Source organism: Symsagittifera roscoffensis, chromosome 1 (assembly GCF_963678635.1).
Source record: "Symsagittifera roscoffensis chromosome 1, txSymRosc1.1, whole genome shotgun sequence".
Taxonomy (NCBI): domain Eukaryota; kingdom Metazoa; phylum Xenacoelomorpha; order Acoela; family Convolutidae; genus Symsagittifera; species Symsagittifera roscoffensis.
In genome coordinates, this window is record NC_087062.1 from 55,471,857 (window position 1) to 55,489,154 (window position 17,298).

General features: G+C 36.7%; 3 protein-coding genes and 1 non-coding gene across 4 annotated transcripts; 3 read left to right on the forward strand and 1 right to left on the reverse strand.

Moving 5' to 3' along the window:
- Positions 1 to 36: 36 nt before the first annotated feature.
- On the forward strand, positions 37 to 9,228 carry LOC134845940 (ubiquitin carboxyl-terminal hydrolase 2-like). The gene is made up of 8 exons (XM_063863078.1): positions 37 to 207; positions 385 to 758; positions 3,862 to 3,972; positions 4,320 to 4,491; positions 5,069 to 5,146; positions 5,369 to 5,561; positions 5,867 to 5,996; positions 8,238 to 9,228. The coding sequence occupies exons 1-8, from the start codon at positions 94 to 96 to the stop codon at positions 8,323 to 8,325; spliced, it is 1,260 nt and encodes a 419-aa protein (XP_063719148.1). The 5' UTR covers positions 37 to 93; the 3' UTR covers positions 8,326 to 9,228.
- A 419-nt stretch (positions 9,229 to 9,647) lies between these two features.
- Positions 9,648 to 11,354, forward strand: LOC134856818 (lipase maturation factor 2-like). The gene has a single exon (XM_063873099.1). It carries the CDS (start codon positions 9,653 to 9,655, stop codon positions 11,174 to 11,176), a length of 1,524 nt encoding a protein of 507 aa, XP_063729169.1. The 5' UTR covers positions 9,648 to 9,652; the 3' UTR covers positions 11,177 to 11,354.
- A 120-nt stretch (positions 11,355 to 11,474) lies between these two features.
- On the forward strand, positions 11,475 to 14,449 carry LOC134845949 (histone chaperone asf1b-A-like). The gene is made up of 4 exons (XM_063863089.1): positions 11,475 to 11,588; positions 11,735 to 11,850; positions 13,389 to 13,565; positions 13,715 to 14,449. The coding sequence occupies exons 1-4, from the start codon at positions 11,477 to 11,479 to the stop codon at positions 14,027 to 14,029; spliced, it is 720 nt and encodes a 239-aa protein (XP_063719159.1). The 5' UTR covers positions 11,475 to 11,476; the 3' UTR covers positions 14,030 to 14,449.
- LOC134857351 (small nucleolar RNA R160) lies at positions 12,993 to 13,065 on the reverse strand. The gene has a single exon (XR_010164908.1). It is a non-coding gene; the product is annotated as a small nucleolar RNA R160 (small nucleolar RNA).
- Positions 14,450 to 17,298: the final 2,849 nt, after the last annotated feature.

Here is a 17,298-nt window from a genome sequence, read left to right on the forward strand (position 1 = left end):
CAGGTAATTTTGGTACAAATGGTAACCCACGTAATCTAAATTTCAGGCGTTTCATGAAAACTTCCCCCTTGGAGAGAAGTTGGACGATGAATCATGTCATACTATAGTACATCCTATAGCAGTAGTTACTTGGGAAGTGGTAGTCATTCGCGAACCGGAACGAGTGGCTACGCCCGACCACTTCCCAGTCGCCCTATCTCTAGCGATGTAAGTTACTGCTTCTACGCTTTTTATCAAATTGTATGGAGCTACTGATTACTCAGCTTAAGTAATTGAAAAAGTTAGAGCAAGATTTTAAGTGGTACGCTCGCCAAAATAACTTACTGCGGATTATCTTTTCAGTACAAAGAGTTATATAATTGTAAGTAAATTTGGTGCGTTTAGAGAAATTTCTCGTCCACTCGGAGTTCGTCGCTGCATAACATGCATGGCATCAACACGAGCTTTCAACGAGTATCTCTGGAGCAAACGAGAGTGAAGGACAAGGGTACGACGGGTCTGGACAACCTGGGGAATACTTGCTTCATGAACTCAATTCTTCAATGTCTGATTCATACCCAAGCTCTGAGGCAGAAATGCATACCTGAACCGTCTAATAGTATCGTAAATTCATCCAGTCAAATGAAGGGAAAGTTGTTCAAGGCCTTCTGCAAGTTGGTGAACAAATGTTGGAACAACGAGTCATCAGAAACATACACAGCCCTTCGAGATTTCAAAAGCCAAATGACGAAATATGCTCCACTTTTCGCAGGGAGCAGGTAGATATTCTCAGTTGAGCAGAATTTTTCTACTGCACTAGTGAAACACCAACATGCTAGCTGCTCATTTTATTGCGTCGTTGTCTTTATCTTTCTGCGTTAATTTTTGCTTTGTTGTTTTTCTAAGGCGGAAAATGCTGCGTGACTCTGATTTATTTCAATGCTTCAGGTATGCAAAAGAGGTGTTTCGGGTTTCTCTTCTAATTTTGATCTGCTTTGAACCAATTTACTTGGATAATGATTTAACTCGATCTCACTTTTCAAAAATTTATCAAAAAAAATTTGAGCACCCGGTTGACTTACACTTGACTTACAATTGTAAGTCAAGTGCAATGCAACCGGGTGCTCGAATTTTTTTTGGTAAATAGTTTTTAACGATTAGACCTGAATCGGCATAGGTCCTGGTTTCGAATCTGACAGGACCTTTTTTTTCAAACAAGAATTATTCTGTTTTAATCAAAATGTTGGCTTATTATTTGTCAACTTCAGTCTTGTCGGCTTAATTGCCACATCGAAGTATTGTTTGTTTGCTGTACGCAATTTACATTGTAGTTTCTTTCAGTTTTTGATTTAGTTCTGCTGTTTTTAATTTTACTAGCCTTGTTTTCGTATATTTTCTTCTTCTTCATTTGCTCAAAAACTTTATTATGTCCAATTGATTGCTAGGGTTTTCCTCTTAAAGCAAGGCACCGCAATTCAAATATGCGTCATACGAGGTCGAGTGATATATCATTTAAAAGCCATTGACGTCACGATAGTGATTCGATAGAGATTGATCAGATTCCAAAGTTTTTTCGAAAACGGTTTTTAAAAGCTTTTCAGATGAATTTTAATGCTAGCCTGATTCAAACAAAATGTCGGCTTATAGTTTGTTAACATCTGCCTTGTCGGCTTAGTTGCCACATCTTAGAATTTTTAAATACTTATCCCCAATTGTATCACAAGTGCAGCGAAGCTTCGCTTCGCCTGTGTAAAAAGTTGCATGCAATGACGTTCACTCAAGTTTTAAGGTGCATGCAAAACTCTGGAGAAAATCAGGCGTTCACGAAAACAAATCTTATTTTATTGTTTTTTTTTCGGCCTCTCACATAGTTGGAACGAAATAAGGCCTAGATTTTCCTATTGAAATAAGGAACCACAACACAATTATGCGTCATTGACGCCAAGACACTGATTCCATAGAGATTGATCAGATTCCAAAATATTTTTGAAAGGCTTCTCAGACGAATTTAACGCTAGCATGGTTAGAGAAGGGTGTAAGTATCTAATTTTGTAAAAGTGTAGTTTTCTTATTTAAGTCAATCTCAGCTTATTTGAAGCTGATTATCAGTTCTTTCGCAGCGGGGTGAAAAATTGACAAACAACTTATACTTTTTTTTTGCTTTTGCTCTCGCAATAAGCACGCGCATGGCAATTGAGCACTAGATTTTTTTCCTGTAGAAAACGTTGGTTCCAGAATTCAAAATACTTTATTAGGAGACCAAACGATCATCATAGGCTTTGCCTTTGAGGGTTAGCTTAGTGTAGTTATAATAGTCATCAGAAACAAAGTCGCCAACTTTCAGCGAAAAGTTTTTTGAGTAGTGCATTCATTTTTAAACTATGATCGAGCTATATCGGCTGCAATAATTTGCGCTAGCTACATTGCTGATTTGAATTATCCGGGCAAAACGAAAAAAAAACTGATTTTCATTGCGTTTTTCTTGAATTGGGTGAACTTCAGACAGAATGCGATGAAAAAAAAATTGGGTAATTTTTGGCTCGATTTTTGTTCTGAAAATTATTATGTCAATTTTCGAATAAATCAAATCATAATGAGCGTTTTAAAAGTTTTAGTGTCAGGTAGCCAAAATACGCCGGTTTGCATAGTTTTTGCTTAGAATAATTTGAAAAGAATATGGCGGACTATAAAACAGTTTTACTTTCTCGATTAACGCTGGGTTGAGTCAGGCACCCGTTTCGAAATATTTGATTCACAAATTGCCCCAGCATCTTTTCGTAGGCTTTGACCAAATGAAACCAACCAAAAAAGACTCTTGAAGGTTAAATTTATGGGCGATGTTTTTTTAAAGAAATTGCTCCATATCTGGTAAAATTGTTAACTGTTTTATTTTCATCGCATTTTGTCTAAAGTCTACCCAATTTGAGGAAAACGTGTTTAGAGTTTCAGGCTTTTTTTGTGCTGTCCAGATAATTAAAGTCAGCATTGTATATCCGGTTGTTAGTTTTTTTGTGGTTTTTTCTTTGCTGCCTGGTATCCAAAAATAACGCATACGTGAAAGTATTAGAAGCTGAGGAGCAATGGAGTTAAGGCAACTAAATGTTAAGTGTGAGATCTGTGGTTAGAATTCTGTATTCGCTAAGAAACCGGTTTATTTATTTTTCTTAATCAGAAAATAACGAAATTTAGACAATAACTCGCGTGAAATTTGTTTATACTTAAATTATCTTTTGGCTACTAGTTGTCCGTAAATTCCGTTTCTTTACGGTCGTCTAATTTCTTGTCTAATTTCCTAGGCACGATCTAGCTACATCCACTTTCATAAAGCATATTGTTTAATGCTTAATGTCTAAGAATAATAAGAATAAAGTGTGCGTGACATTAATTTGAGGCAAGATGCAATACCATAGTGGTTAAGGCAATTGTCTGTTGTTCAGGTAGTCTGCATTCGAATACCATAGTTTTTTTAAAAATTGTTTTTGATGTTTGTTTTTTTTCTCGTGTTTTGGATTGCCCGTTTTTTTCCTCCCTTGATCAATCGCCGCTATTGCCGTATTCTTCTGGATATAAAAACTATTTTCGTTGCTCTATTTTTTGGCTTTTGTTTGCAAATACGTCCCTTTGTTTCGATCAAACTTTCACCCTCCAAATGGAGGCCGAAATGGCTTCGATATGACAGAGCGCGCAATTCACTACGAGTTTTCTTATAGATTTTTCTAAAATCTGGTAGTATTTTAATTATCTTTTGTATCCAAAGTTGTATGAATCTCATCTCCTGTGGAAGTGTAAATAATTGAGCTTTTGGAAATAAATGAAAATATGTGGAAATACTGAAACACAATCAATATGGAAATATTTGCGCGTTTTTCTGCGTTTCTGTAGCCAACATGACGCGCAGGAACTGCTTGTCTACTTACTGGAGGGCATCCATGAAGACGTCAATGAAGTATCCAAAAAGCCTTACTATAAAGATGATATCCCCGACGAATACAGGTGCGTTAACTCCAGTAGATCTAATTGAATTATGACGATGGATTCATGGTTCAACTGAAGAGCATACAAACTAAGGGCTGGCAATATGCATTACATGAATTTGTTAGATTTTACTTTTTCGATGTCGTGTCTCAGTTCCTGTTAGCTTTTCCTGTAAGTTCACTATAGCTGGTCTTCTTTGTTACTGTGGCTTATTCTCGGGATAAATTGAAATATGAGAAACTTATCGGAAAATTCATGTAGCACTTGTGAAAGAGAAAAAGACCAGATGTGCATTTTGGAGTTCATCTTTTATTTATTACTCCACTAGTTCTGCCAATATATTATCAACGTATTTGCAATTGCAGCCCCTCGCAGAAGGCGAAGGAGTCGTGGACGAGGTATCTCTCTCGGGAGAAGAGCTTTGTCATCGACCTGTTCGTGGGCCAGCTGAAGAGCACCTTGACATGCCAAGTGTGTGGCTATGAGTCACTCACATACGACCCCTACTTCGACCTATCCTTGCCAATACCTAAAAAGGTATCAAAGCTCTATCTCTTTTCCCCTTCATCTCCACTGCTGAAATTGAACTTCCTGATTGATATTTACTATGTTTACCTCGGTGATAATTTAAATAAAAACATATCAGCGTGAACAATTGACCAGATTTGGCTGTTTAACGTGCGATTTGCTGTATGAACATCTTTGAGACCATTTGTGATCCTTAATATACGAGGTGTTGTGACCTGGAAAAAAGACAATACTGTTTTGCTTTTTAGTGTTGAATTAATGATGTTGGGTTGTGAGATGAAGCATGGGGTGTTATTAAAAAATCTTGCTTGAGCTGTTGATATCCTGGGATCTTTTTAATGCCTGAGATCGAAATTTTCAGCCAACATTGCTCACAATTGCGTAAAATGCCCATGTTAAAATTCAAAGTTGATTCGCGCACATTTTAAAGTTTGTGAGCTCACTTATTCTTATTTGTTTTTCGTCTGATCTAACACCTAGTTAAAACAATCATCGCATGCTAATTGGCACACGTGGTTATCGTTACGCCCCCAATTAAAACAGTTTTTATCGCTTCTGCTTTTGGTTTACTTCGTTTCTGTTTCAGAACTATTTCAACTGTAGTTTAGACGACTGCTTGAGGGAATACACCTCCGAAGAAACTCTAGATGGCTATGACAAACCGGTTGGTTCCTTAGTTTCAACAATTATCTGGATTTGAGTCTAAGGGTACAATATTTCACCTTAAAATAGTTTGGTCGATAAGAATTCTTGCGGGTTGCTTTTTTTCCTTGTCAATTTTTATGCCTTTAATACCGCTAAAATTTTGAGTTCAGAGAATTGGGGGATTTCAAAGTGTAGTGCTATGTAATGGGAATACAAATTGTAATGCTGTGTAATGTTACAGCGCTGTGCTAAATGCAAGAAGCCGCAGCGATGCACAAAGCAGTTCACCATCGAGAGGTTTCCCAAGATTCTAGTAATCCACCTGAAGAGGTTCTCCATGCGCAACAGGTTCTCCAAGCTAGACACCAAAGTCGCCTTCCCAGTTACAGGGCTGTGTCTAGAAGAATTCGCCAGTACAGAACAAAAACATAACCGTGCGTGTCTTATCTTAAAAGAAAAATACTTCGGAATAATGAGTGAACGCTATAGCGATAGTTTCAGTTTGCGGTAAATGACAACAATGGCATAAAATGTAATTCATGAGAGAAATGAAACGAATGTCTCCTTCTTGATGTTTGAGTTACCTACTGGTTATTCATTTGCAATTAAGCGTCGAAATGTTAAAATTTGTAGTGATATGATCAATAAGTGAAAAACACAAGTTTCTCAACGTTACTAGTGAGCTAGGGGCGAAAGTGAATATGTTGAATAATGAAGTATCGTATTGTTAATTGTGCAGGTACTGCTAGCGACTGCATTTACAACCTGTTCGCAGTGGCCAATCATAGTGGTACTGCCTATTCCGGACACTACACGGCCTACTGCAAGTCAGAAACGAGGAAGCATTGGAGCAGTTTCAACGACAGACTGTAAGTAATTTCTTGTACAGTCACGGGACATAGAAGTTTCAGTTTTTTTATTTATTTCACCCAGCGAATGAACGCCTTTACAGCTTTTTGATACGATGTGCTTTGACATTCGAATCGTAATAAGTTAACACGGTTGGTGCATTTTTAATTCATCAAATCAACCGAAAAAGGCTATGCGTTTCAAACAACATAACAATAATAAAAACTCGATTTTAGAAATTTTCTAACTCAATATATCTTTTATTTTTGTGAAATCCACAGTTTATACATAATGTGGCTTTATGCTTTGCGATTTGTTACATGCAAAGTTAGTGTGGATGCGTTCAGTTTGTTAAATTACAAGTTATTACTTGCAAAGTTGTGTCTATTTGTATTTGGTGCCCTGTTTGCCGAATAGCATTGGCAATTTATTAGCATATATAGCTGCTTTATTCGTGACTAGTGTTTGTCGGTGGTTAAGCGTGAGTGGTTAGTGCGTGAGACTCAAAATATGTTGGTTGCAGTAGGTCGCAGACCGAAGCCTAGACATAGCCGAATTTTTGCTAATTCGAGGCTTATTTCTATTTTTTCTTATTGCACTTTCTAGAGCTGCTTTTTGTGTTCTCGCTAGTGTTTGCGAAGTGAAGCTTCGCTTCTTTGTAAAATTTTCACACAAGCTAGATGAAATTTGAACACGATCTAGTGGGATTAAAATTTGAGAATCGTTAAAATAACCAGTTTATAACCAGTGTCAGAGATGTTCTTGCTGTGCAAATATCCTCAAAAACCACCCAGAAAGTTTGAGTATTTGGGCTAAAATTGTTTCGTTTAGAAGCTGATTAGCTTGACTTTCTCCTTATGTAGTGGAGAAACGATTAAAAAAAGTAGTTACTTGGTCCGTAGTCAATAAACAGCTAAATATTTTCTGATGATCGAAATATGCCAACAAAAGAACTGGTCCGATAAATGTTTTGGTAAAATAGCTGCTCTGATTCATGCTCACAGGATTCTTTTAAGCAGTTGTGTCTTAAATTTTGTTCCAACTTTCTGGTATCTGCGTTCAAGGCATTTTACTATATGTACCATCAAAACAGATAATGACGGTTGTTTGTTGCGCCGTACCAAGTAACGCTTTCATTTTTTCTGTCGTTGCCCGCTACATGAAGAGTAAATCAAGCTCATCAGATTCCAAAAGAAACAATTTTAGTCCATGCGATCAAACGGTTTGGGTTGTTTGCGAGGATAAATCTACTGCAAGAACACCTCTGAAACTACTTCTGGCTATTTACCGCCATCCAAACAAGATTTCGCAAATTTTGATCCGGCTAGTGTCTGTCAAAACTTTCAACTTTCATCTAGCATGTGGCGAAATTCAAGCGCTGTATCGCAAAAATGTTGCAGTGGAAACGTGGAAAAAAAGTTGTCGATTTGCTTGTTGAAGAAATAACTACTTTGCCTCATGTTTGCATCAGTGGTGTGCGCAGGAGTTTTTTGACGGTGCATGAACAGTTTCGTGGGGTTTTATTTAGGCCAGCCTCTTCAAAATTTTCGAGCTCGGCCGAGAGATCTTATTTGGCAACGTTTTCTGGGCCACAGGAGATGTTTTTGCCGTTTTTGAATGCTATTCGAAAGGTCTCGACGAAAAATGGGTTTTCTGGTGCGTCTTCTCCCTCATTATTAAAATCATATGCGTCAAAATGGCGTTTAGATTTTTTATGGCCAGTCAAAAATGGCTATAGTAAAAATTATCAAAGGGGTAATTAGTGCAGAATTGAGTGATGCTAATTTTGAGGGAAAAAACGCCGGAAAACTGTTTTGTGGTGGAAACCTTTTGTCTAAAAGTGTTCAGACAAGCATAGCACCTGGTATTAAATATCTAGGAAATTTTTTTAAATATCGCTCAAAGTAAACGCAATTTTTTTGAACGATAACATCTTTTAAATTTCGCTGGATAAAAGTAAAACTATCTTTTATCAAACCTGAATGTGTTTTCTCATGTCTCTAAACCAATGGATTTATTATTCAATCCAAAGTTCGAAGATTTTGGATTGAAACCACCTCGTTGGTTTCAACCCACTTCGCGTTGGATTCAATCCAATCCACCAACACGTTGGTTTCAAAACCGCTTTTTCCTCAAAACCAAATCTATTGTGCAGTGTGGTGTGGCAACATCATCAACAGGAAATAGTTGATTGTGAATATTAAGCTCAGATGCCTTCTATTGGGGTAACTTTGGTTGTACAAAACAGCTGTGATGTTTAGGGTATCGGAGTTACATGAGAGCCGCCTTGTGTCATCTAGTGCCTACGTTCTCTTCTACGAGCTAGCATCATCCTCAAGTAGAGAGTGAACAAATTCCCCACTTGAATCTGAATCCACCCCGCCTTAACCCTAAAAAGAAGAACCAATCAAAGAGAAGAAACCAAGCGCAGCCTACTCATACTTAAGCTAAATCATCTTGTGCTATTTCAGGCTAGATAGAAATAACAATATTAATTGATCCGCTCTGTTTAGTTAGTGAGCTCTGCCGACGGCTTAAAATCAGAATGAGTCCAAATTTCTCTTCGCCGCTGTTCATGCTTGCTGTTTGTCATTTTTTGCTACCTTTTGACGCTTCCGCAATTACATTGCCTGCCGAGAAAGGCAGCCCAAAACAGTTACTTATCATTCGTGTAATAGATCCCAAAGTCGCTATACTAGATCAGGAAATTGGATGTTGGCGGTCCTATAACCTGAGTTTGTCTCCTATATATTCATTCAATGTCTGATTTAGTCCAACTTTGCCCAATTCAAATTTTAATAGTAACAAAAATAGCTGAAATGATGTGAAAATGGTATTAGAAATCAATTTTATTAGAAACCAATTGCATTCAAACCCTCAATAAGGTTACTTCGAGGAAGTCAAAATTGGGCGGAAACGCTCCACGCCATAGTTCCTTGCTACTCTACGAAAGTGGTAATAACAAAAGTGCAAATTCAGTCAAGTGAATTATGTGGAACATTTTCCCGGATTATTTGTGAACGCCAATATCTTTTATGATATGTTCGTATGAAATATCTGACCAAGTTCAAAGTTTGTACATAGATACTGAAAGTTCTAAATCGTTCTTTTTATTCTTGTTTATTAAAACTAACCCTGTTTTGCTCTTCAATTGAAATCTTAGCTTGTTTAAATTCATGTTTTATAGTGTAAATTAATTTCATTTTTAAGTTAGATGATTTATGAATGTTTAATTGAAATGAAGTGTACTTATTTTTTGTAAATCCAAGTTCGAATAATTGAAGCGTTCCATTTAGTGAACAATGGAAAAATCGCTTTTTCCAAGCAGAAGCAAACCATGCACTCAAGTGTGGAAAACCATGCACTGGAGGGTGAAATTGATAAGTTTTTTCGATAGATCATTTATTTAGATTTTTCGAACACATCAGAACCTATGAGTCACCCAATTTTGGAAAGAAATCTCTGAGATGACTTTTCTGATTTGGAAAGAAAAAATGACCTTTCTGATTGGCTGAGGTAAAATATATGCGTATTATTGCTGGCACACCCTCATAGGAATGTATGTAATTGGCGTCTTTAGAACAAATGTAGAGTCACTCAGCTGAAATGTAAGTAATTGTCGTAAAATAGTGAACTGGGAAAGATAGAATTTATGTCCCTGTTTCAGATGTAGGCTATGCTTCAGGAGGGACAAGTTGTCCTCTTCCTCATTGAGAGAGGCATTGCAGTGGTCAATCTGCTCGCATTTCTCTCCTTCTTCACCCAATGGAGGGGTCTCATTTCTTCCCACGGACTATCTCCCCTCAAACAGTTCCAAAAGAAAGTGCTTAAAGCATGTTGGGGGGAGGCCAAAGATAAAGGGAGTCCAAGAACGTGGAAAGAATGGATCGCAGTTTTTTGCACTGTGCCAAGTCTAACCTGGTTTTGCAACGAGGACTGGTTCCTTGCTTTCCTTATTTACGCGGGAATCGGTTGTAGCGTTTTAGCGATCGTCAACTGTTACGCCAAATTATCATTTCTTGTCTGTGGAGTTTGTTACCTGTCTCTGAAATCGGTCGCGGAACCCTTCTTGAGTCTGCAAATGGACGGGAACCTAATCGAACTTGATTTTCTGTTCTGGCTTGGAACTCTCTTCGATTCGTTTTATCCTTTTGTTCAAATCATCACTTTGAGATTTCATGTGTTTCGCATCATGCTTGCATGTGGACTGGTCAAAATATTCGGTAGTGCGTGCTGGCGAGATTTCACAGCGATGTGTTACCATTACTACACACAGCCTTTGCCAAATCCGTTATCACCGATCTTTCATTTCTTACCTACTTGGTTTCATAAGTTTAGTACAATCATGACCTTTTTCGTGGAAATTGGAGTCCCTTTTCTGTATTTCGGACCGGCTTGGGCAAGGTTGTTAGGCCTGCTGGCCTCGATGGGACTCCTGGTGATGATTAATATATCGGGTAACTATGGATTCCTTGGTCTGATGACAGTGTGTATAACACTCAGTCTGACAAACGATTCACATTGGCTGTTTTTCACGCCTGCAACAGTCCCACCAATCACTGTAATGCAACATATTATTGGTACACTTGGTATAGCTATAGTTCTTTTCTACAATTTTGTATGTCTTGCTCCTCTAATTCAGAGCTCAAAGTATATGGATCCTCCGTTTTTTCTAAATAAATGTCATCAGGCTCTTAAGCCGTTTCGAGTTACGAATTACTATGGAAAGTTTGGATCAATGCGAACCGAGAGATATGAACTGATTATTCTGGCAACATCAGATTGTCAAAATTGGAAAGAAATCGACTTCAAATACAAGCCGGGTAGAATTACCAATCAGCCTAAATGGGTTCCGTTTGGTCATTTGCCAAGACTGGATTGGCGAACATGGTTCCTGCCGAGTTTGGCGGCGAAGAATCACGACCCACCCGATTGGTGGAGCAATTTGCTGCAGGGTATTCTGTCGAACAACAAGGAGATCCTATCACTACTGGATATGTTCAAGTATCCATTCACGAGTGAAGAGCGACCAGTGAAGCTACGAACTGCCATCTTCAGGTACAATTTTGTACCGCCCATCAAGCACAAAGAAGATGGGAAGGGAGACGATGACGCTAAAAGTGATGCTCAGAAGGTTTTCTGGAAACGAGAGCTGATCGGATTCTTCGGCCATGAAGTAACTCGTACTGAAGACGATTGATTGAAGATCATCTGAGTTTTGTCGTTTTTTTAAGATTCGCAATGCGAACGTGCAATTATTTCCTTCATATTGCTGCTAAATGTGCAATATAATTTCTCCCGAGTTATGCAATATAACAAAAATTATTTAAATAATGAAAAGTTTCAAACAGCTTTTACACTTAAAATATCAATATGTATTAAATTATAGAGATATAAATTTAAATGCTAGTAAACGTAATTTTTTTGCCAATTGAAAACATTGGACGTACAAAAATAGCGCACGGAAATTGAGTGTCAATATGTTTCGTTTCAGATCAATATGGTTAAAGGTGTGAATATCTGCGACGTGAAGGTGATGAACAACCCCGCCCCTTTCCTAGACCCATTCTCCTTCGAAATCACGTTTGCCTGCCACGAAGACTTACCGGATGGTATGTAATAATTGACTATAACGCATTCTACTTTATTAGATTCTTATCAACGCACAATGATTTTAACGCAATTTTATGCCACGAGCTTAAACCAATTGAATAGATTGAATAGATGATGAGTTTCCTGCATGGATGACTTTGTGTAGACATTGAATGGAAGATCATCTACGTGGGATCTGCGGAGAGTGAGAAACTGGACCAGACCCTGGACAGTGTACTGGTGGGTCCTGTGCCAGCCGGGAAGCACATGTTCACACTCGAGGTAGAATATCGAACCAATGTCACTGTTATTTTTGATCCCGAGCTAATTGAAACCGCAGTATGAGCTCTGTTATACAATTTTTGACAAAAGCAATGCTAAGAAAATTTCTTACTAGGAAACAATTTATGACGGACTCTGAAAGCCAAAGTTTTTTGCTTGATAGTTGGTATTATGAAGAGTTGATGAACGTAGTGAAAACTCTTATAATGGTCGTTATGATTTTTTTCAGGAACAGTCTTAGAATTTGTTGGCTCTAAAATGTGATTTTTTTTCCGCGTTTTGTCTGATTTTTTTTCTTCAATAAGTTTCTTTTATTAAATTGAAAGCAAGCTCCACAATCGAACAGCGAAGTTGTTAAGTCACGAAAAACGTGAGTTTAATCCAGTTTCAAACATGGATTTAGTTTTCAGATATTACCCGCGCAATAGAAAATTAACTATTGATTAATTTATCTGAAATTGGGTTAATTTTACCGAAAATCATAAATTGTTCTTGAAATTCAAAGAGCTTTAAGGCCATATTTTTCCTTTGAAATTTGAAAATTGAAGTTCTTTTGTTTTTAGCGTTTCTTGACTCTTTTCGGACTGCCTGTTGGCTATGTTTAAGAGTCGATGAACATGGTTAAGACTCGTATATAGGTGCTGATGACTTTTTTGTTTTCTTTTTTAGGAAAAGTCTCAAGTTTTGTTCACGCTCAAATTTGCTTTTTTGCGGTTTGACTCATGATTGTTTTTAAATTTTCTTCATTTAGTTTGTTGAAAGGAAGGAACATTCCACAATCGAACAGCAAAAGTGTCAAAAAAACGTGATCTACTTTGAAAGTTTTGAAAGTGGAATGTAATTTTCAGACTTCCCAGCGGAATAAAAAAATTTACCCTTCGATCCAGTTTTCTCAAATTGGGTTACTTGAGACAAAAAAGTGACAGTCATAAATTGTTCTAGAAATTCAAAGAGAGGCTCTTTTTCCTTTTCCCCCACCTCACACGACCATCAATTTTATGGTGTAACGAATGGTTTTCAAGGTTAATTATGGAGACCAAATATGTTTGACACAGCCCGCATGTCAATTTTTATAATAACGATCGGAAAATATGAACAGTAAATTTACTAGTAAAAAACTGCAGATGGGCGGAAAAGGAAAAAGAAATCAAAGAACTTTAAAGACATATATTTGTTTCGACAATTTTTCAAAAAATATGTCATCCTTTTTTTTCTGTTTACTCACGTTCTTTGACTCTTTTCCAGCTCTCTGTTGGCTATGTTCTCAATAATTTTTTCTATGTTATACAACAAATTTTTTAGAATGAAGTTCCTTCCAATTTTGAATTGCATCTCTGGAGATACTCAGGCACTATCTGTTGGCTGTTCTTCTAAAGCCATGAATAATTGGTCGAAAAAGTAAGTGGGGGTGTATTAACAAATAAGGTGATTTGAGTTCATGTTGCAAGTTCATCCTTTTTTGAGCAATTGCATTCATTTGCTTTTCGTGGTCAGTTTAATTGTAGATACGATTTATCTAAAATTACTGTACTGTTAAGGTGCCTGGCCCTGACCCCAGCCGCATCCCAGACCAAGATGTGGTAGGCGTGACCATAGTTCTGATCACGTGCTCTTACCGTGAAAAAGAGTTCATCCGAGTGGGCTACTACGTGTCTAACTCGTACAAGGAGCTGGAGTTGCACGAGAACCCGCCCGAAAAACCCAAATACGAACTAGTAAGTACCAAAAAAAAAGATATTCGGTCGAGTCTATGTTTTGACCTAATCAGCTTTTGGAATTCTATCGAGCTTCAAATTGTCGAAAGATGCCGGCTTATCTAAGGGAATATCAAGAAAAGTTGGTATTTCAAATGATGTATTTACAGCTTGAACGAAACGTCTTGTCAACGAACGCTCGAGTTACACGCTTTGCAATTGACTGGGGAGACTCGGAAACGATTACAAGTGGACATGTGGCGAACGGAGAACAGTCAACAGTGAATAATGAAGAGGCTCAGAAAAACCTCGAGACTGATTTTGAGATCCAGAATAAGGAAAATAATCAGCAGCAATCGGCTGTCGAGTCTGCTAATGAAAAAGCCACCGGAAACGCCGAAAAAGATGCCCCGTCTGGTATCAAAGATAGTGTCGTAGAGACAATGGATACTAGTAATGCTGCAGCTGAAGCTGCAACTGCTTGAACACTTTTGAACTAGAAATACTTTGGGTCCTTTAACTTATTCTACTCAGCACAAGTTTGCGTCGTTCGAACTGTTTAATTGCGTTGTTCGAGCTGTTTTACCGACTTTTCACCAAATTCAACCCAGCATATTTGGGTATTTTCATTTCTCTTAATGAGATCCAGAGTTTTGGGCGGAATAAGTCAAAAGACCCGACACTTTTTGCGAGGCAACTGTATTCTTGATTTTGAGAATAATTTGTCTTGATTCTGAGAGTAGATTGTGTCGCCTTAGTGAGTTGATTTGAGTTGTTTGTTTGAAATTTCGTTGTGTAATATGATAACTTTGACCTCCTTTCACTAGTAGCGTTTTTTTATTATTTTAAATTACTAATTGTAGCCTATTGTTATCTTAATTTTGGAATTGAATGTTGGCTTACGATTTTTAAAGTATGTTTGGCGCGTTTGTAATCAACTAAAAGATTTCTCAGTACAGAGATTTAGTGAAATTGTTCAAACGTTCCGAACATTCACGCTGTCATTGCGGTAGTTAAATCTAAAAGGGCCTTAAACTAGCTTTTTTTATCAGAAATCTTAAAGATGGCTTTCAATGTTTCAAACCGCGCAGTCATTTCAGATTTTTTCCTCGCAAAATTATCAACCCCGAGAAAAATATGCCTAATGCTGTGTGGTGATATATTATTGTACTGAAACATTTACAATCGAGTTAGCGGCAACAGTAATCATGATTACGCTTTCGATTAGCAAGCTTTATCAATCGGGAATATAGACCTGTTTGTATGTGTATCTGTTGTCGGCTCAGTTGTAACATTTTGGAATCGTTTTTTTTTTTGCCTCGCGCATTTTTTTAATTTTGTTTTTAGTGTTTGTCTTAATCCTATAATTTTTAATTTTACTTAACTTGAATTCGTATTTCCGTTTTTTGTTTCGGTAAAAAAAATTCCTCGGCTCAAAGTATTTCGGCCTATTTTTTTATTGACATTAATGACTTATTTTTGGTTCGTTACAATGGAAACACATTTTTAACACTCAAGCTGGTTGTATTTTTACCAATCGGTTTGGTGAAATTTGTTCTTTTTCATTTGAGAAAAATTATTTCCATTCATTGGAAAAATTTTCAGTTTTTCTCAGAAATTTCTACTGGTTTTCAAAAAGTGTATAAATTGAAATATTTATATCTCCCTCGGAAGAGCTAAATTTTTCAGTTTTGACCGTTTTGAGAACTTTTTTGACTTTTATCGACAACAAACTTCTCATATCTAATTTTGTGGATTTAATGGAGATAACGAGTAGTGGGAAGCTCCCCTACCTTAGGGACCACTCACAATATTTTTACGCAAAAAGTTACCACTCTAAAAATTGACTCAAAAAGTTATGTCCCTCGGAAGTTTTGAATTTTTGACCATTTGTTTTTGAAAATTTTTCTGAAGAACTGCTCTAACAAATCTTGGATTTTGGGTGCAATTTTAATATCAGATTGCGTGAATCCGCTCTGGATAAACGGCTACGCCCAATTTTTCACTCAAAGCAATGATTCTCGATAATGTCAAATTTTTGATTTGTTGATTGTTCTTTCTAAAAACCAAAACTTTTTGATGAAAAATCTGGCTGTTGCGACTTAAGCACAGAAGATTCCCAAAACCGGGTTTCTTGATTGAACTTAACTTGAGGAATGGCATGAGAGTTTTCGCGTAAAGTCAAAAAAAGTCTTTTCTTGCTAACTATCCTGCCAAATCTGATATCATAGGTTTAATAAAAAAAACAAATTCTGGAAATCCTTTTTTTAAAGTTTGCAATGCTCAGTTTGCTTGAGAAAGTTTTGACCTTCAAACAATTCAATATTTTGAAACTTAAACCGTTTTTGGAAGGACTTTTTTGACTTTACGCGAAAACTCTCATGCCATTTCTCAAGTTACGTCGATTAAGAAACCTGGTTTTGGGAATCTTCTGTGCTTAAGTGGCAACCGTTGATTTTACCTCAAAAAGCTATGGTTTTTAAAAAGTCTTTTGTTCGTTTTTCTAGTACTTCTGACCGTTTTTTAAAAAAGAGTTTTATAATTTATATCACCAAATCTGAGATCAAAAGTTCAATTTCAAGAACCGGTAGCAACAATTGTTCCTGCAGAAGTGGCAACTCCCTAATTTTTTGTAAAACAAAGGTTATCTCTGAAAACTGATTTATTTCACAAATTTTTAATCATCTCACTTATTTTAGTAGAGAAACAAATAAATTTTCGGGCAAAGTCCAATTTTTGATATCACATTTTTTGTGCCACTTCGTTGTAGCAATTTCATTAAACACATGTCAAACACATACCACCAGTTTCAGCTGGGCCCTTAGGTAATTTTTATCGAGACATACAAAACTTTATGTTCACCTAGTTTTTTCATAATTTATTTTTTTTCCGAGTTATCCTTTTCAATGTTTGTGTTCATGTTTCTTGTATCAAGCTCGGATAATTTTCTTATGGTTTTGCAAGTAAAATACTATTTTGATACCTACCTTTTTTTAAGTACCTTATTTGTGTTCAATTTGATTATCTGAAATTTAGTAATAATGTCTCAGTACCTCAGTGAACTGCCTGAATTCTTGTCTGGCTTGCAGCAGAATGGGTCCGCCGCACTTTTTTGCAAGATCTGTTGCCGGTTCTTTTCCTCGGCTTTTTACAAGTTCAAGCAATCAATAGTTTTCCAAGTAATAATTAGAAGTCAATGAAAGTAGTGCAGACTCTTTGATAGGTTGCGCTGGTTTTTTGTTTCTTTAGGAACAGTTTTAAATTTCGTTCAGGCTCTAATTTGTTTATTGTAGCTGGACTTTTGATTTTTTTTTGATTTTCCAGTTCATTTCCTTTGTTAAAAGGATGGCAAACTCCACCATCGAACAGAAAAAATGTTAAGCTCACAAAAAACGTGATCAACTTCTAGTTTCGAAAAATTTTTAATTTTCAGATTTTTCAGCGAAAAAAAATGTTTATTTAATTATTTTTTTTTGTACGAACAAGTTAATTTGTTAACATTATCCAGTGGTAAACTTACAAATCAAGCAGCAAACTTAAGTCCATCCAGGCTAGTTTTTAATGCATACTAAAATGGTTAAATAAAAGGTAACTATAAGAGTCATATACATATATGATTTGAACTCTTCAATAATTTTTTTAAGCGTAACTTGTTCAAATAAAAAAAGTAAGTATTTATTAATTCCCATTTTACACTGGCTGTTTTCAGCTGTTTCAGGTGATTAATTTCATTTGTTTGCACATGTTTTAGGAA

Coding starts and splice junctions, on each gene's coding strand:
- LOC134845940 (XM_063863078.1), top strand. CDS start 94: ATGTCATACTATAGTACATCCTATAGCAGTAGTTACTTGGGAAGTGGT. Junction 4,492..5,068: donor CCTTGCCAATACCTAAAAAG/GTATCAAAGCTC, acceptor TTTCTGTTTCAG/AACTATTTCAACTGTAGTTT. Junction 5,147..5,368: donor TAGATGGCTATGACAAACCG/GTTGGTTCCTTA, acceptor GTAATGTTACAG/CGCTGTGCTAAATGCAAGAA.
- LOC134856818 (XM_063873099.1), top strand. CDS start 9,653: ATGCTTCAGGAGGGACAAGTTGTCCTCTTCCTCATTGAGAGAGGCATT.
- LOC134845949 (XM_063863089.1), top strand. CDS start 11,477: ATGGTTAAAGGTGTGAATATCTGCGACGTGAAGGTGATGAACAACCCC. Junction 11,589..11,734: donor CCACGAAGACTTACCGGATG/GTATGTAATAAT, acceptor GACTTTGTGTAG/ACATTGAATGGAAGATCATC. Junction 11,851..13,388: donor AGCACATGTTCACACTCGAG/GTAGAATATCGA, acceptor TGTACTGTTAAG/GTGCCTGGCCCTGACCCCAG.